This window comes from Nerophis lumbriciformis, linkage group LG08, assembly GCF_033978685.3.
Source record: "Nerophis lumbriciformis linkage group LG08, RoL_Nlum_v2.1, whole genome shotgun sequence".
NCBI lineage: Eukaryota > Metazoa > Chordata > Actinopteri > Syngnathiformes > Syngnathidae > Nerophis > Nerophis lumbriciformis.
In genome coordinates, this window is record NC_084555.2 from 20,002,354 (window position 1) to 20,022,500 (window position 20,147).

At 38.8% G+C, this 20,147-nt stretch overlaps 1 protein-coding gene and 1 long non-coding RNA gene across 2 annotated transcripts in view; one reads left to right on the plus strand and one right to left on the minus strand.

Moving 5' to 3' along the window:
* Positions 1-9,784: 9,784 nt before the first annotated feature.
* On the minus strand, positions 9,785-18,636 carry LOC133611560 (creatine kinase, testis isozyme-like). The gene is made up of 8 exons (XM_061968452.1): positions 18,474-18,636; positions 16,372-16,559; positions 13,365-13,519; positions 13,155-13,287; positions 12,918-13,089; positions 12,724-12,847; positions 10,225-10,414; positions 9,785-10,156 (listed from the first exon to the last, which is right to left on the minus strand). Exons 1-8 carry the CDS (start codon positions 18,494-18,496, stop codon positions 9,978-9,980), a joined length of 1,164 nt encoding a protein of 387 aa, XP_061824436.1. The 5' UTR covers positions 18,497-18,636; the 3' UTR covers positions 9,785-9,977.
* A 180-nt stretch (positions 18,637-18,816) lies between these two features.
* The window catches only part of LOC133611561 (uncharacterized), a 22,045-nt gene continuing 20,714 nt past the window's right edge, over positions 18,817-20,147 (plus strand). Inside the window, exon 1 of the long non-coding RNA XR_009816002.1 lies at positions 18,817-18,905. This is a non-coding gene — a long non-coding RNA (uncharacterized lncRNA). The remainder of the gene's footprint in view (positions 18,906-20,147) is intronic.

Genomic DNA, 20,147 nt, shown 5'->3' on the forward strand with positions numbered 1-20,147 from the left:
ATTGTTGAGTGTACAAATGAAACATTATATTCTTACTTCAGGTACAGTATATGTATTATTTGGCCTGAGGCTATCTTTGCAGAATGACAGTCTCGAGTTGTGTGAAAGGAGCACATTTAGTGACGACTGTGTGGCATATCAGCACTTTGTCAACTTATTTGTCAAGATTTCATTATCAGGAACAGGACCTCAATCTGCCATTGAGCTAAAAAAACAAAAACAAAACCTGAGCTCTCAACTTTGTCTTTGATCCACCGTGTTTGCCGGCAACTTTCTCATATTTGACAGAGTTTTTTGAGTGCAGCGGTCTCAGGATTGCTTGCTGGTACTCTCGACTTGAATACCAAGTTACGATTGCACCCATCAAGACAAGCTAACCGCGAATAAAAACAATTTCCTGGCAGAAATATTAAACAATGTTTACTCCCTCACAAAGTCATGACTAGGCCATCATTTTTATTCTAGGTGTATTTTAACATTGAAAAACACATTATGAACAATAACAAGACAAAAACATGAATCAAAGGTTATACAGTAGTACTTCAATTTACAAGCTTAATTGGTTCTGAGCTCTTTACTCAAAACACTTGTATATCAAATCAAGGTCTCCCATTGAAATGAATTGAAATTGGTGCTTGGCCCCCCAAAACAGCACATGCCTTTTAAAAAGCAAAAGAAACGTTTAGTTAAGAAATATTGTATAAAACCAATACAATAGAATGTAATACAAACTACAGTAGTTTTATGACGTAATGTAATACATTTACCTTGGAGAGTGGACTTCTTTTGTTTCTCTTTCCGGCTGCTTATCTGTCAAACACACCATCAGCAGGTTTTCCATATTTTCATGGATAAATGTCCGCCGTTTGGATATTATTTTAATATTTTTCACTCATTCTATGTCACTATGGTGCAGACTAGCGGTGATATGTTTGAATTGTTTTGGCAAGTTGGCCACACGGTCATGTTTTTGATGATTTTTTTTTTTAATTCAGTGAATATCATCCTTTTCTTCGCAGCACTGTCCTTCACACTCACTTTCTTCCTTCCCATTGTTGGAAAAACAACGTTATGTCTATTTCTAGCTATAAGCTAATGCTAGCAAGTAAGACCAGATGTTGTGGGAGGCTCTTACGGGGTTCACAGTGACATTTACTACGCCAATTAATGACGGGGCTGCTTGTAACCAGGCCTGGAATTTCGTCATTTTAGGGGCAAGGCCACTTGGCCTTTGGTGTCGTCAACCTTTTGAGGGCACCAAGGCTGAATGTCAGGGCAGGATGGTCATCGAATAAAACAAGGATTTAAAGTCCACAGTCATAATTAATGTAGCCTAAAGGTTAAGAATAATTAAATTTTGAATATGCATTACTTTCAATTAAATCAATGAAGATGTTTATTCCACAGAATAGTTTATTTCTTATTAAATAACATCAACATAATAATAAATCTTAAAAAATGATATCTATATTTTTTATGCTGAATGAAAAACAGTAAATGAACACAACAGCTCAAGTAGAGACACTGTTCTGGCTCTTTCTGCCTTTGGGACTTAACCTATGCTGTCCCACGCAAACAGCATTAAACTAACTCTTCTACACAGGCAAACCGTATTGAATGTTGTACTATTTATCTCTGCTTTAACCCATTAACAACTGGGAAAGTATCGGTCATTTTACATTTTACTTGCCCCTAGGGATGATGTTTGATAAAAAATTATCGAGTTCGAGCCTATTATCGAATCCTCTTATCGAACCAATTCCTTATCGATTCTCTTATCGAGTCCAGATAGGTTGTTGTATATGAAAAAAAAAACACACAATATTCGGTTTAACAAAAGCTCACTTTTATTATATAAGAAAAAAATGAAATCTAATAAATAAATACATATTGACTGTTACCCCCCTAAAAAAATAAAATTAAAATAAATAAATATTGACTGTTGTTACCCAAAGTATATTAAGTGGGATTTTTCAGAAAAACAAATATATACAGTAACACAAAAACAACCTGTCTCTGTGATCACTATAGGTGTATAAATAATAATATAGTGTTAAATAAAATCAGTCCCTTGGGCACAATACTTAAAATAATACAGCTCTCCAAAAAGTGCACTTCTGCTGCTATTTGACATAACTGTTTGTTATGATGCTTTGACATTTTTGTACTTTTATTTCTTTATTGAAAGAAAATTCTATGAAGAGAAAAGTTGTTTGCAAATGTGGTTACAAAGCTAAAAAATGAAAAGGTAAAGCTAAAAAAAGAAATACACTTTATTGAGTTAACATTATTTCTTTATAGGGGGAAAGATGTGATATTATGAGCTAGGCTAGGGAATATAACAACTACTCTACCCAGCATGCAACGGGAGTGACGGGCATGCGCGGTAACCCCGAAAAGTGTTGTTGCATGTCGCCACCTGGCAGCTAAGAATGAGGTTATGAGCACGCTGTGAAAGTAAACGTCAAGAACTCAGCCAACACGCCTCGTCTGCATTATTTATAATTAGACAGACAACACATACACAGTGTGACTTTGTTTTGTTTACAAGGAAAGAAAAACAAAAGTTAAAAAAGGGAGATATGTTGTATATATATGTATGTGCTGCGGTTGCTTTAAGAACGTTGCGACAGCTGCCGTAAAGGAGGTGCGTTGCTAGCCTGGTTGCTATGTTTCCGGTTGGTCGTAAAGGTGTTCGCCATGTGTTTGTACCCTGCTCAAATCTCTCAGTAAAGTTATTCATTGGTTTATACATTTTGTTTTGAACTTTATTACACCTTGGAGCGCTTTTTCCGGTCCATTGTTTTTCCTGCTTTCCCTACCTGAGCCTAATGACTGAGCTACGTGACGTCATTTCTTGTGATGTCTCAAAGGGCATTTCTGGTCGGGACGGGATTCGAATAAAGAAACAACTCTTTTTCTTTACTATAGTGGTCTCGATAACGGGTACCGGTTCTCAAAAAGGGATTTGAGTGTGAGGACTCGGTTCTTTTCTTATCGAACAACCGGGAAAACCGGTTTCGAGTATCATCCCTACTTGCCCCATTACAAACTTTATAGAGAATTGCAAAACCCGCACACATCGTCACGTTGCATCTGTAAATATGAACAGCGTGTTACATGGTATGTATTGAGAGTTTATTGTCTTCTTATGCTTTCATAAATGTATAAAATTTTCTTACCTTAGTTTAGGTCATCTGACTTCATTCAGTGCACTGGGCTTTGAGGAATCAGAGACGTTCACACATCTGAATTACAGGCTGCTGTGTACGTTGGATTTAACTCCTGTCTGGCCCGGTGATGCCTTGTGTTGTATTTGTGACACCACATGTCAAAGACAATTGTTAGAATTTACGGCAATGCCAGGTCTCTAGACCACAACTAAAATTCAGAAAAAGGCTACGCCACTTATGGACTTGAGAGAGGAGACGTGAGGCTGTATTACAAAATAATGAAAATATTTATTTCATGACAAGGTTTAGGCATTGAATAAACTATTTCAAAACATGGGCAAACACAGGACAAGGAACAAATAACCAAAAAGCTGTAAATTAGGCAGACGCAATTTACAGTAACAACAAGCAAGCCATGCAAATAATAGCACATAAAGCAAAAGAAAAACAAGCCATGCTCAAAGCAAAATGCAAAACAAATGTTAGAAGCAAGCAAAAGAAAAGCAAGTTGGCAAATGATAATCTCACCAAAGCATTAATCCTTAATGGAAAGAAAAACTGTTATTTGAATGTCTGTTTTTGCTCGATACAGTGGCTCTTCAATTGTCCAAGTGCCTGTAGTGGATGTGTCAAAGAGCCTTTTAGGGACGGCGTGGCGCGGTGGAAGAGTGGCCATGCGCAACCCGAGGGTCCCTGGTTCAATCCCCACCTAGTACAAACCTCGTCATGTCCGTTGTGTCCTGAGCAAGACACTTCACCCTTGCTCCTGATGGGTGCTGGTTAGCGCCTTGCATGGCAGCTCCCTCCATCAGTGTGTGAATGTGTGTGTGAATGGGTAAATGTGGAAGTAGTGTCAAAGCGCTTTGAGTACCTTGAAGGTAGAAAAGCGCTATACAAGTACAACCCATTTATCATTTATCATTTATTTTGCAAAGAGCTAGAGGGCTCCACACCAGAAGTGTGTGAGGTTTTGTGAATGGAAGACAACTTTGGACAAAACAAGTCCCTTACGGGCGGCAGTGTTCTGTCGAATATAGCAGCTTCCTCGAAAAAAAGCAACCAGTTGCGTAACTCGATGGTGGGGACTATTGAATCACGCAGCCAAGTAAAAAAAGTATCGGAACACCGATTTTGCTATCAAATAACGCTCCCACTGTAGAGATGCAGTTATTGCCGTCTTCAGTGAGGTTATGTTTTCGCATGCTCAGTAGCGGTGGGTTGCGGTTTTCGATGGGTTGTGGAAATTGACAGAACACTGGCGGTCCATACGAGGCAGAATTAAACCCACCACAGGTCAAGGAAGCCGTAATGACATGAAGGTCACGCTAAGGGCATATCAATTTTTTCGAGGGGCACACGGCCAAACAAAGAAGCAACGAAAGCCATGGCCATCGTGGCCGCTGTGAAATTCCAGCCGTGCTTGTAACTCAAATGTTTGCTTGCTGGCTGAAAGACAGCTCTTATCTGAAAACACTCTTAAAGTTGAGGTACTGCTCTGCAAAAACTGAAAAATAAGTAAGATTAAATATCTCAAATAAGGGTGATATTTGCTTATTTTCTGTCTCAAGGTTCAAGGGTTTTATTCGTCACATGCAGAATACACCACAGTGAAATGCTTTTTCCCATGCTCTTCAGATATTGCGTACAGTAAGATCCAAACACTAGTTACTGAATCTAATACACTAAATACAAAAAATACAACAATTTGAATAGCTCTGATGTACATTAATTACAAGACAATAAGTTGCACAATAAGTCCCAGTGGTTATGGTAGAAGTATCAGTACAAGTAAAAGTACAGTAGTCACATACAGTACCAGTGCAATATCAAATAGTACAACAGTATATACAGTATACACAGTATATACAGTATAGGAAGTAATACATATTAAGGTGTCTACAGTTCTTTTGGCAGTTGAGTAGTGACAGTAGTATGAACAAAGGTAATGGAACAGTATGACTTCTTTATGCTCTTGTTTTTACATTATTTACAGTCATTGAATGAAGAGTATTGTAGTCCAGTAATTACAGTGGTAAGTAAAGGGATTCTTGTGCGTGCGGTTTTGTGCAATTGTGATAAGTGTTAATCAGCGGTGCAGTTGAGCAGTCTGATGGCTTGGGGATAGAAGCTCCTCCTGAGTCTCTCCGTGTTGGCCATGAGACTCCGGTAGCGCTTGTCTGATAAGATAATTCTTCTCACTAAGCAGATTTTATGTTAGAGTGTTTTACTTGCTTTAAGGGTTTTGGTTCTTAATGATTTCAGTAAGATATTACAGCTTGTTGCTGAGATTTTATGACCTATATTGAGTAAAACATGCTTGAAACTAGAACATCAACTGATGCAAAGCTGTGTCATCAACACTCACAAGTATAAAACTACTTTTTTTAAAGTAATAATTTCTTACTTCAAGCATGGAAAAAAAAAATCATGATGCAAATCGCATATCATTATGTCAAGATAATGACACTAGAATTTGCTTAATTTAAGAATATTTTTCAACATATTGAGCAAAAAGGTCCCCTTTTTTTTCTACCAAGAAAAGTGCACTTATTAGTGAGAATATACTTATTTTAAGGTATTTTTGGTTTCTTGAGGTTAGCTAATTTTACTTGTTTTGGAAAGTCTTGACAAGCCAAATTTTCTTGTTCTATTGGCAGATAATTTTGCTTAGTTTAAATAAAATACCCCTAATTTTTATATTATTTTTTCTTGTTTTTGAACAGTATATATAGGTTCTCAGTTATCCAGGTCATGGTCATGAAAAAGGGTTTAATCAAGGCGACTGGACTCTTGTTTGTTCATCCATAAGGCTTCAATTCTAAATTGCAGGTGTGGAGTTTCTCTAATACATGTATGTGGTGGTTGTGGCACGTTGGGGTGGTCACAATGTGTTTGTTGTCGTCAACCACCATCCTGCATACCAATTGGTCGTCAGCCTGTCTGCTGGCAAAACAACTCATTAGGGGCCACAATCTTTGGGAGGGAGGTGCCAGGGTGTCATGGCAAAAGGAACTCCTGGCGTTGTAACGAGGGCTAGTTTGACGTAGTTACCTTCACACTTCTTTCAAAGCAGTGATCTTCCCTGTCAAAACTCAAGTCAAAGAAATGCTCCTTGTTTTGGAGACACAAATAGACTGCTGACTCTAGCCCTGCGGAAACTGTCCCCCTATGGTGTGCCATGAATCCTGTATGTGTAAAATAGTTGTTTTGTTTACAACAATGAAGGCTGTGTTTATTTGAAGCTAGGCCTGACGATGGTTGTGGGTTTTCATCAGTGTGTTGTAATTTCCTCTTCCTCATATATTCCAAAAACACAAGATTAGATTAATTGAAGATTTGAAAACCCTACAAGTGTCTATTGTGGTTTGGTTGATCAATCCAGAGGATTACCAGCCGCCCTGGTGCAGTTAGTCATGTTATCTGTAGAATAAACTAAGATATTTTTGCTAAAAACAATGAAACAAAACTCAGGCATACTGTACGATGGTGCATAATGTCGCACCATCTGCTGTTTGTATAGAATCAAACTAAACAGATCCCTGATGGGAGACAAATGATCTTTCTAAGGCTATGGAGCAGCACAGCTGGCACTTTAGGAACACTCTTTGCTATCGTTTGCACTACTGACTGCTCCACAAGCCCTTTGAATTCATGCTTAGAATTCAGAGATAATGCTGCTGGGGTCTCCTGTCATCCAGTTATGGTTTCTTTCCAAAAATGAGCCAGCTCACTGCACTTACTCCTGATCATTTCACACAAAGGTGTTGTTTTTTTGAGCCATCTTTAACTGAACAAAATTCCATCCATCCGTTTTGTACCGCTTGTCCTGCTGATTAAAATGTGTACGTATTAGAACGTCAAATTTTGCAGGTCAAAGATGATCTCTACTAGTCTCTCTGAGGTTTGTCTGTTTGTTAGTTAGCAACATAACTCAAAAAAGTTATTGGTGGATTTAAATTAAACTTTCAGGAATTTTCCTCCCCACAAATTTCCAGAAAGTGTCACCACTTCCATGTTTCTTAACCGATTCAAACCATTCCAAACTCAAAATGCTCCTTGCTCGTGCCAGCATGCTAGCAATATTTGATCTATTTTGCAGGTATATACATCAGAGTGATATATTTTGGCACTTACCCATGTTAACGGTTAGCCTGCTAGGTTTTTTACTAATGTTGCAGGTGTTAACTGTTAGCATGATAGCTTTTTTTTGCTAATGTTTCAGGTATACATCTCAGAATCATATTTTGGTACTTGACACATGCTGTGTAGGTGTGGAGTTTCTCTAATACATTAGTTTGTTTTTTTTTACCAATATTGCAGGTGTACACCTCACATATATTTGTGTACCTGACACATGCTTTTTATGATAATGTTGAAGATGTACACATCAGACGCACTGTTTGTTTGCATGCTAGCATTTTTGCCAATGTTCCAGGTGTACACCTCATATTTTTGGGTAATTGACGCGTGCTAACTGATAACATTAGCATGTTTCCTTTTTTTTTTTTTTTTTTTTAGCAAATTTTGCAGCTAGACATCTCATACTCATATATTTTGGTACTTTATACATGTTCAGTTCGCATTTTAATTTTAACATCCTAGTTTTTCTAGCTAATTTTAAAGTTAAAGTACCAATGATTGTCACGCACACACTAGGTGTGGTGAAATTTGTCCTCTGCATTTGACCCATCCCCTTGTTCACCCCCTAGGAGGTGGGGGGAGCAGTGAGCAGCAGCGGTGACCGCACCCGGGATTCATTTTTGGTGATTTAACCCCCAATTCCAACCCTTGATGCTGAGTGCCAAGCAGGGAGGTAATGGGTCCCATTTTTATAGTCTTTTGATTTGGGCGGGGTTTGAACTCACAACCTACCGATCTCAGGGTGGACACTCTTAACCACTAGGTCATTTTGCAGGTAGACACCGCAGTCATGTTAATGCTTGACGAATGCCGACTGCTTTTTTTGGCTCATTTTGCGGGTTAACACTGAAGAGTTGTATATTTTGTTACCTCAGTTCGCCATTGGCTTTTTTAGCATTCAGGCGCAATTTTCTTCCGATGTTGCATTTTTCAGTCTTAACACTTAGAAACCCCTTGGCCTCAATGAAAAAGGCTTATCCATTGAGTTTTTATGTTGTTAAAGAAACTTAAAGTCTAAGACAGTAAGTCAAAAACATCTTAAAAACTTTTAGTGATTTCTTCAACTGACTCTTCTTGGCCTTTTGTTCTGGCATTTGTATTGTATTTCTCAAAAGGTGGTCTTCAAGAACTGCAGTCTTTACCAAGTCTGCATTTGTGTTTTGAGAGTATCGTGAAAAATAAATTGCAAATAGGCTGTAGAATATTGAATAATAATGTTGACTCATCTCAAGTTTGCCAAAATGCACCTAAAATACTGAAGACCATGAGAAACACAATTCTCTAGTCTGATGTGACAAAGCTTGAAGTCTTTGGCATGAATGCCAGGTCTCATTTTTGGAGGGAAAACCAGGCACTGTTTCTAACCTGACTCTCGCCAGATCCTTGTAGTCCGCTGAGCTCCACACAAGGATCTGGGACTTCTCAATAGATGTATTTCAGAAGGCGGGGCCTTGTAAAAAATCATTGTATGTGATTGGATAAATCACTCGTCCGTTATCTTGAATGACGTGCTCCTTCAACCACTCACATCCATATCAATCTGACGCTGATGAGAACGACGCTGTGAAATCCAAAACAGAACAGCCGACATATTGGATAACGACAGAGCGAAAGGTAAAGAGAACTTTTACTGAAACGACACAGCAGTCAGTCGACCATCGATGTCGCAAAACAGTTGCATTAGCAGAATCAATGTCTGCACACGACTCCTCGCTGCATGCGGCCATTGTTGTTTGAATCAGTCGCTTCGGCGCTACGTCACATCTATGAAATCCCGCCCGACGATCCTGATTGGTTCATTATTTTTTTGCTATCTTGAAAGAGTTTGCATTACTCTCGAGCCCAGATCCTTGTGTGGAGCTCAGCGAACTACAAGGATCTGGCGAGAGTCAGGTTACCGTTCATCACCAGGCCCAAAACAATCCCTCCAGTGACGCATGGTGGTGGAAGCATCATGCTGTGGGGATGTTTTTCAGCAGCAGGAACTGGGAGACTAGTCAGGATAGAGGGAAATATGAATGCAGCAATGTACAGAGACATCCTGATGAAAGCAACACTTCTCATCCAACCTAAGAGAGCTTGAGGTGCTGCAAAGAGGAATGGGCAAAACTGCCCAAAGATAGTTGTGCCATATTGTGGCATCTTTCAAAAAGGCTTGAGGCTGTACTTGCTGCCAAAGAACAAAGTATTGAGCAATGGTTGGAAATACTTATGACATGCTATTTTTTAGTTTATGAATTTGCAACATTAAAAAAAAGTACTTTCACAATGTCATTATGGGTTGTGTGGGGAATTTTGACAAAAATTAATACATTCAATTTTGGAATATGGCTGTTACATAATAAAATGTGGAAAAAGTAAAGCAGTGTAAAAAAAAAACCCTGAAAAAAAACAACTCGCATTTTAGGAAGATTGGTCCAGAACTCGGAAATTAGGTCCCAATATTGTCAGCATCAGAGGGGCCCTTTCAGTATTATGAATTATTTATTCGTTTGCTACATTATTTTCACAATAAAATACATTTTATTTAAGGCCATGTCAACATTACAGAAATGGTAGAAGCCTATAAACCGTCAAATCATGAACAAAAGTGTGGCAGCGGTATACCCTGTGGGACTGAGTCCTTCATTAAAATTGATTTTTAAAGGTCAAATAAGTTTGGTTCTACTTCTGGGTGGGCATCAGGTCATCGATGGACTCTCCCTTCTCCAGTTTCTTCTCCATCTCCACCAGCAGCTTGACACCATCCACCACCATCTGCACCAGGTCCACCTCAGAGAAGCCCAGTCTGTCAGCGTTTGAGATGTCAAAGACTCCACCAACAGCATCGGTGTCCACGCCACCTAGGGGTCAAAAGACGTGATGAACTACAGGGCTTTCAGTGGACCTAAACAATGAATTCTGTGTGTACCAGTTCCACGTTTCTGAAGCCTCAGCCTCTTGAGAACTTCTTCAAACTCTCCGTGCTTGCTCATGTTCGGAAGCTTTACGTGGACACCGGCGCGCAGACCAGTGCCGAGGTTGGAGGGGCAAGTCAGGATGTAGCCCAGGTGCTCGTTCCACATGAAAGAAAACCCTTTGTTCTTGAACAGTGACTCAATCTAAAAGGAAAACACTCATTAACCTTTGTGCAACCTTAAGACCGACTATACACTCTTTGGCGCAAAAAGGGACTCATAGAAGTGTCATAAGTCAGCAATTATTATTTTTTTGCTTTCACCAAATCTATAGTTTTTTGTTGTTGTTTTATCACATTTTTGTCAAAGGCAACAACAGAAGGCAATATTGCAACATTTCTACAAATAAGGTGCAGTGTGGAATATTTGAGGTTGGATGATTGCAGCCTTGAATAGGTCAATAATTCATGACATTGATTTTGACACAGTACACAAGTAGACATAAAAGCAAGATTACCGTATTTCCTTGAATTGCCGCCGGGTATATAGTATGCGCCTGCCTAGAATTACCGCCGGGTCAAACTCGTTTCGCAAAATAATTAGCGCATCCTTAGCATTATCGCCGGGTCAGAATTACCGCCGGGTCAAACTCGTTTCACAAAATAATTAGCATATGCCTAGAATTTCCGCCGGGTCAAACTCGTCACGTCACGAGTGACACTTCACCTGTCATCATTTTCAAAATGGATGAGGCTGATTTCAATCATTTAAAATCGCATACAGGGAAGAAGATAAAGAGCTATTCAGTAGGATTTAAGGTCCAAGCTATTGAATATGCTAAGAACAGTAAGCAGCTATGTTTTATTAATATACCGTAGCTGCGTGTGTCAAATATGAGTCATTAAATGACTCCCGCCTCCTGGTGGTAGAGGGCGCTAGTGATCCTTCTTGCGACTACTCGGCTGCAGAAGAAGTGACAACAAGCAGCAACAGTTAGCAGCGATCGTTTATTTTTTCCTCTCGCTTGCACTTAACATGGAGGATTACATATCTAAAATAAAACAGTTTTCTAAACTGGACTTTCAATCGAAGCAGGAGGTAATAATAAAAGGAAGATCTCCATCGAGACAGAGAGACTTTTAAAACTGAAGAAAGATAAGGAAGACTTCTATAAACAAGTTATCGATGCTTTTGTTCAGGAAGACTTCTATAAACAAGTTATCGATGCTTTTGTTCAGAAGGAGCTGCGCATGGACTTCATTTATAAGTAAAGGTAAGACCATAATAACGGGTTTTTTTTTATTAAATGTGCTTTTCATGATGGTATCCTTACATCACACTCAAATTTATAAGCGCAGGCCTAAATTTACCGCATGCCTTTGGTAAGCGCCGGAGTGAGAAGAGGTTTTAAATTAATTACCGCCCCGGCGCTAATTCAAGGAAATACGGTATTTGTTTTACAGTGCCTACTGAGCTAGAATGAGCAAAAACATGTGGGACTTGGTTGACTTTATTGAGTTCACACAAGTATTATATACTATATACCTGTCATGTATGTATCAGTCACTGTCACTGAATGCACTAACTCATGTTGGCTTTGTTCTATTCACCACTGCATTACACTTCTTTTATTGTCATTCAAATTTGAACTTTACAGTACATATAAGAACATTTCATTACATTAGCTTGTTGTAGTGCAGGATAAAAGAGCGAAAGGTGCAGATATAAATAGATTATTATACAGATAATATATTGCACTTTTGCATATGCATCCACGTTTATGGATGCATGTTATATTGTCTTTATATTCCAGCGAGTTAATCCGTTTTGGGGGGAATTGAGGGGATTATTATGATGCGTTCAAGAGTCTTATGGCCTGAGGGAAGAAGAGGTTAGCCCTTCATTTTAGAAGTTTAAGCACTTTATATTTTTAGTTAATCATCATTATTCATTGTTTATTTTTAATAAAGACAGCACTGTCCATCAAGTCAAATTCCTTGTGTTAAACATACCTGACCAATAAAACTGATTCTGATATATAACTGCTCAAGATCATTCTCAATGCATTTCGTTGGTTTGATGGCAGTTCAACTCATTTACGCTCATCAAAGCTCATAGAATTCTACTCATGGGTTTTCCGGCGCCAGCTGGTCGTTAAGGGTAACACCACCAAACAATATTTCATTCTTTTTCAATCAGCAGGAATGACATTAATTTGATTTTCATGAAAAAGCGTATTAATATACCAGAATTTCCGTTTGTTAAATAGTAGTTACAATTGGAGTCAACGGGGCCGAAATAGGTATTAAAAAAGTGTATACTTTGTTCATATCCTATTCTAACAACGTTGCAATCAAAAAAATTATAACAAAAAAAAAACCTGTGGCAAACTGCTAATCTTCAAACTGAACAATCCTATCACATAAGGAACACATGTAATGCCCGTTTTTGGCCCTATGGGTGCTCAAGAGTAAGCCACATTAGTCAGGAACATTCAACGGTTCATTCCAAACCTCAGTGAGTCCGGTGCAGAAGCGAGTGAACACTTGCTTCAAGTTGCCTCCTTTCTCCATGGAGATCACTCGCAGATGGTCCTCCTCACCCACCCACACCAGGAACGTCTTGTTGTCGTTGTGCCTTCAAATGAAGACAGCGTGATTTAGAAAGTGATGCGTCCACGGAAGAAGATCCACAGACGTTGCCTCACCAGATGCCTCTGCCTGACGGCCAGTCACGGGCCATCCTTGAGGCCAGCAGCAGAGGAGACACTGGCTTGTCAAAGAGCAAGTGGTCATCAATCAACTGCTGCTGCTCTGCTTCTGATAGGTTCCTCAAGGAGTAGTATTTCCCTTGCAGGTCACCAGTTAGTGAATCCAGAACTGCAGGAAGATCATGGAGATGTTTGCTGCTGCCGTTATTAGTATGACTTTTACTTGACCTCTACCTTCGACTGAGAGCTTTTCTACAGCGCGTCTCTCTCCTCGTCTGCAGAGCGGCGGCAGGCAGAAGCCGCGTATGCTGCGGCCCGTGCGGACACGGGAGCTCAGAACATATTCAGGGTCAAGGTCATCACCGCCCTTTGGGAGAGAGAACAATAATTAGTCTGTGGTCAAAGTGGAAACCCCCAGCAAGTGTTCCACGTGATGTCCATTACCACAAGGTTTTCTGGGTTGAGGTCAGTCTTGTGCATGTCTGTCGGTTTGTAACCTCCGTGTCGGTCCTCAATGACCAAGTCTAGAAGCTCTTTGAAGACCTCGTACGACTCTTCGTCTCCCGCCACACAGCCCACAGTCATGATGTAGGGGTGACCTGCACGCATCATCAGAGTTAATCATCCAGGGACATTGTGTTTTAATATTCTTCAAAGCCAAACCGGACATAAAGGTCCCTTTAAGTATTTGAATGGTGTAAAAATATTTGGGACTTTCTCCTTTCAATCAACTTTGTACTCTCGGGGCAACAATCGATGGCAACTGGATTGTCTCAGAAGATGTTTCACCTCTCATCCGAGCAGGCTTCTCAGTTCATGCTCTAGACCAGGGGTTCCCAAACTACGGCCCGCGGGCCAGATACAGCCAGTCAGCGTCCAAAATCCGGCCCCCATGAAGTCCCAAGTTTAATTTTTTATTTTTTTATATAATTTTTGAAAATCTGTCCTTTCTAATCCATTTTCTACCGCTTGTTACTCTCGGTGTCACATCATCGGAAAAGTGAGCGCTCTTTCAGTCAATTAGTGCGCAAGGAATATCTATTATATATGTATATATATACATAGCCGAGGTTACTGCGGTTTATCCGTTATACAGTGCTCAATACCGTGGTAGAGCAGAATGTACATTAGGTCAGGAAAAAACACAGAGGCTATTTCATCCCTACAGGCCTGTTTTGTAGGTTTCCCTGCTGAAGGGTGTAACTCCTGTCGCGAACTGCCCTGAAGAGCAGGGAAACCTGCGAAACAAGCTTATAGGGATGAAATAGCCTCCGTGTTTTTTCCTGACCTAACGTATATATACGAGTCAAAAAGTTTGGGGACGCCTGCTCTAGACGTTCTACAAAGTTAGGGTTGTGACACCAGCATTCAAATTCATTCAATCCCAAAAATGATGGATTCATATTTTTTCCCTTTTTTTTTTTTTTTTTTTACTAAAATCTCTCAACCTCAGCCCAAAAAAATACCCAATTTTTTTTCTAAATGTATTTTAACCCTTTGAAGGCTTTTTGAACAAATTATGTCAATTTTTAATAAGTATATTTTCCATACGTCATTTTCCAAAATGTAACAAATGTAAGCGTGTTACATTATCTGATTTAAAGCCTTCAAAAGGGTAAATAAAAAAGTATGTTTGATATTGTTTAGGACTTGCTAAATTTGAGCAAAACATTTTAAAGTATTAAATCTATCACAACTACTGTTCAGTTTTCAGACGATGTTTCAAAAACGCCTCTCATCCGATCACTTAATGCTCATAAGACTTTTCATGTGGTAAGATCTAGTCTAGTGTAGTCTAGATCTGACCAATCTACATATCTAGGCTAGATGTCATCTAAGACAACAGTCCAGTTGCGATCCAATAATGAATTTGCTGTTATTACAATGACCTGGATGAATCTGTACCTATCTACAGCTCAGTTCTAGTCTAGTCTCAATCTGTTCGATTCATCTAGATCAGTGGTTCTCAAACTTTTTTCACCAAGTATCACCTCAGAAAAAACTTGACTCTCCAAGTACCACCACAATGACTAACATTAAAATACAGTAAATAAATGATAAATGGGTTGTACTTGTATAGCGCTTTTCTACCTTCAAGGTACTCATTTGACACTACTTCCACATTTACCCATTCACACACACATTCACACACTGATGGAGGGAGCTGCCATGCAAGGCGCTAACCAGCACCCATCAGGAGCAAGGGTGAAGTGTCTTGCTCAGGACACAACGGACATGACGAGGTTGGTACTAGGTGGGGATTGAACCAGGGACCCTCGGGTCGCGCACGGCCATTCTTCCACTGCGCCACGCCGTCCCAGTAACGTAGTATACTAAGTATGCATTAAAAATAAGGCAGGTTTTATTTGATAAGTATATTTAATATTTTTGGCCACTGTAACCTGACAGTTTGAACGGTTACACTGTGGTACATATAGAAAAATAAAACCCTGTACTTTCAAGTGCGTCTTTGGCATACCACTAGATGGAGCCCGCGTACCAGTTTGGTCAGGTCATTCTATTATCAGTGCATTCCTTTGATTGTAGTCTTAGGACTGTTTGTCTTAGCCTACATCTGCAGATTGGTCAGCTCTAGACTGCATTAGACGAGAGCTGACCAATCTTGTTCAAGCATCAACCGATGAATCTTGCTCAAATGAGGCAAAACGTCCTCTAAGACAAAACTGAACAGTTGTGATCAATCCCGAGAATTCAATGACCTGAATGAAGATCTGTAGATTGTAGATCTAGAGTAGATTGGTCAGATCTAGATCTGACCAACCAATCTACAGATCTAGAAGAGAGTATATCTGAATGATTTAAGTTTTTGATCATGAACTGATGAATACTGCTAAGATGAGGCGAAACAGCTCCTATGCCGAACTGAACAGTTGGGATTGATTGAATGCTTTAGAATAGCCTCAGACTTATTAGTCACATCATGTAACAAAGACCTACAAATCAATAGAACACAAAGACTTGAATGAACAAGACCCAGCAGGCACACATTAAAACAACATTGTGTTGAATTAAGTTCTGACGTTGAGCAACTCAAACCTAACGTTGGAACAACATGCTTTTTGACGACGTTAAAATCAATGTTAGCTTCTGACGTTAATCTGACCTTTGAAACTTGGTCATTTCCCAACCAATATTTTACAACACAAATGCAACGTTGAAACAACAATACTTTATGACAACGTTTATTCAATGTCAGGTTGTGATTTTAATTTGACCATTGGAAATTTGGTAATTTCCCAACCAATGAGGATCCAACAAGAGACATCAACATTGTCTCAATTAACAAATACAACTATTTTGTAATGTTGTCTCAAAGTCAGTTTTACAAGACATGTATGTTTAATCAACGTTGTATCAATGTCGTGTGCCTGCTGGGGAACGTCCATAGACAACATCGGAGTGTTTAAGTCCAAAGACAAAGTCACCGTACCCGGATTGTCCACGCCTGTCTGGATGACGCGGTCTATGGTGAAGCCATTGGGGGTGGTCCGCTCCCTCAGTCCTTTGTACATGTCCATGGTTAAGAACTTGGCCATGTGGTTGTTGTGCTTACTGAGATCTGGGAACTCGTCCTCAGCTGTCAGACCCTTCAACTGAAGGTTGGCCATTTTTTGACAGCTGAACACAAACAATGCAGTGAAAAGGCAACATTGTTTGGTCACATTAAGTGCACTAAAACTTTTTGAAAACTTTTTTTAAGTGGCATATCACAGAAAATAAGCAAGCAGGTTTTTTTTTTTTTTTTTTTTTTTTTAGCTTGTTTTACCGCAACAGTTTTAAACTAATATTGTATATCATATTAGTTACTTTTATTGCTTTTTACAAACAAATATGTTGCCTTATCACATTCCGACAATAAAATTGCATTTGAGCCCAAATATCGGGGTCTTTTTTAATGTTGATTTAAATTACACAAGTGGTTAACAACCTGTGAGTAATCATGATTAATTCAAGTGTAAAAAACAATCATTCGACAGCAATAATTTGTATACTTGCTAAAATTAAAACATTTTTAAACACAATTTCCTATAAATTGCATTGTGCCCAAATATTTGGGTAGTTTACACACACACACACACACACACACACACACACACACACACACACACACACACACACACACACACACACACACCCTAGCTGTATATATATATATATATATATATATATATATATATATATATATATATATATATATATATATATATATACCTTCCATTTTCTACAGCTTGTCTCGTTCGGGGTCGAGGGGGGTGCTGGAGCCTCAGCTGCACTATGCATATATACATATACAGGCATATATATACATGCATATACATACATACATCATATATATATATATATATATACCTTCCATTTTCTACAGCTTGTCTCGTTTTTTATGTATAAAAAAAAAATATATATATATATTATATAAAATATATATCCATTTCTACCGCTTATTCCCCCCCTCCTATATATATATATATATATATATATATATATATACATACTAGGGATGTCCGATAATGGCTTTTTTGCCGATATCCGATATTCCGATATTGTCCAACTCTTAATTACCGATACCAATATATACAGTCGTGGAATTAACACATTATTATGCCTAATTTGGACAGCCAGGTATGGTGAAGATAAGGTCTTTTTTTTTTTTTAATTCATTAAATAAAATAAGATAAATAAATTTAAAAAATGTCTAGAATAAAAAAGAAAGTAAAACAATATAAAAACAGTTACATTGAAACTAGAAATAATGAAAATTAGTCAAATTAACTGTTAAAGGTTAGTACTATTAGTGGACCAGCAGCACGCACAATCATGTGTGCTTACGGACTGTATCCCTTGCAGACTGTATTGATATATATTGATATATAATGTAGGAACCAGAATATTAATAACAGAAAGAAACAACCCTTTTGTGCGAATGAGTGTGAATGAGCGTAAATGGGGGAGGGAGTTTTTTTTGGGTTGGTGCACTAATTGTAAGTGTATCTTGTGTTTTTTATGATTTAATTAAAAAAACAAAACATTGATACCGATAATAAAAAAAACGATACCGATAATTTCCGATATTACATTTTAAAGCATTTATCGGCCGATAATATCGGATATATATATTGTATATCCATCCCATCTATTTCTACCGCTTATTCCCTTCTGTGTCGCGGGGGTCGCTGGAGCCTATCTCAGCTCGCATATATACGCCACTAATATTGCGATACGTTGGTCAGTAATGTTGCTGCTGCTGCCATCTAGTGGAAGGCCATGTAACTGTTGTGTCGTATGAACAAAGATACACTATTTGTGGTAAATACATCGTTATTTTCAAAACAATTAGGTTCAAATGGATCATTTCCAGATAGTTTCATTTGTGTAGAGTAGAAACGACGAAAAACCACAAATATGAAACATAACATTTTTCTGTTTGTGTTAATGTCTTTACTCTTTCATGTTGTGTCACAATGATGCTATGATCACAGTCACGTTCATAATGTCGGCATATATGGAAATAATGAATAAAATGTTCTGACTTACACTTGTTCAATAGTGTCTGACATGTTTCCGCCGTGTAGTCTCCTGCAGCAGTAACACTAACTGACAACTCTTGTGGAAGTTTGCGGCGACGTCGCAGTCCTGCTGAGCGTCCAAACATGAACTGTTGCTCCATGTTCATCTTATATAGGAAGCTCGTCACCGCGACGTGCTTCATAAGGGGCGCCATAAAGGCTCACGTGGACGGGCGTTTAAATAAAAAGACCTTTATAAAAAACGTTTGCTTTTGGACCAAAAAAACGTGATCAAACAAAAAAAAAGCTTTCTTTTCGGCCACGGGACGGCGGCGTTCACGTCTATGACGTCACCATTAGAGAGGGAAAACATATTGTCAATGTAAAGTTCTGAATACGGAAGTGTTTCTCCTGACTTATATTAGTAACTTTACTCATCATGTGGGCGGGAGTTAAGCAGGTAATTGACCGAAACGTGGTGTATCAGATCGAATCGATACTGGCGTGATCAAATCGATATAATTCAACGCTCGTTCGTTAATGTTAAAATATTTTAATAAGCGCTGTAAAACACAAATAAGAAGAACACGATTTTAGTAAGAGCCAAAATTAGGGATGTCCGATAATGTCTTTTTGCCGATTCCGATATATTCCGATATTGTCCAACTCTTTAATTACCGATATTAACCGATACCGATATCAACCGATATATACAGTCGTGGAATTAACACATTATTATGCCTAATTTGGGCAGCACGGTGGAGGAGGGGTTAGTGCGTGTGACTCACAATACGAAGGTCCTGAGCAGTGCTGGGTTCAATCGTGGGCTCCGGATCTTTCTGTGTGGAGTTAGCATATTCTCCCCGTGACTGCGTGGGTTCCCTCCGGTTACTCCGGCTTCCTCCCACCTCCAAAGACATGCACCTGGGGATAGGTTGATTGGCAACACTAAATTCGCCCTAGTGTGTGAATGTGCGTGTGAATGTTGTCTGTCTATCTGTGTTGGCCCTGCGATGAGGTGGCGACTTGTCCAGGGTGTACACCGCCTTCCGCCCGATTGTAGCTGAGATAGGCTCCAGCACCCCCCCGCGACCCCGAAGGGATTAAGCGGTAGAAAATGGATGGATGGATGCCTAATTTGGACAACCAGGTATGGTGAAGATAAGGTACTTTAAAAAAATAAAAATAAAATAAAACAAGATAAATAAATTAAAAACATTTTCTTGAATAAAAAGAAAGTAAAACAATATAAAAACGAGTAATTAATAAAAATTAGTAAAAGTAACTGTTAAAGGTTAGTACTATTAGTGGACCAGCAGCACGCACAATCATGTGTGCTTACGGACTGTATCCCTGCAGACTGTATTGATATATATTGATATATAATGTAGGAACCAGAATATTAATAACAGAAAGAAACAACCCTTTTGTGTGAATGAGTGTGAATGGGGGAGGGAGGTTCTTTGGGTTGGTGCACTAATTGTAAGTGTATCTTGTGTTTTTTATGTTGAATTAATTTAAAAAATAAAAATAAAAATAACAAACGATACCGATAATAAAAAAAACCCGATACCGATAATTTCCGATATTACATTTTAACGCATTTATCGGCCTGCCGATATTATCGGACATCTCTAGCCAAAATGATTAGTCTTTGGTTTAGTTACATCCAATGTTGACTTTATTTTTCTCAAACATCTAA

Coding starts and splice junctions, on each gene's coding strand:
- LOC133611560 (XM_061968452.1), bottom strand. CDS start 18,496: ATGTCAGACACTATTGAACAAGT. Junction 16,560..18,473: donor TCAGACACTATTGAACAAGT/GTAAGTCAGAAC, acceptor GTTTGTGTTCAG/CTGTCAAAAAATGGCCAACC. Junction 10,157..10,224: donor GCTTCAGAAACGTGGAACTG/GTACACACAGAA, acceptor TTTGACCCCTAG/GTGGCGTGGACACCGATGCT.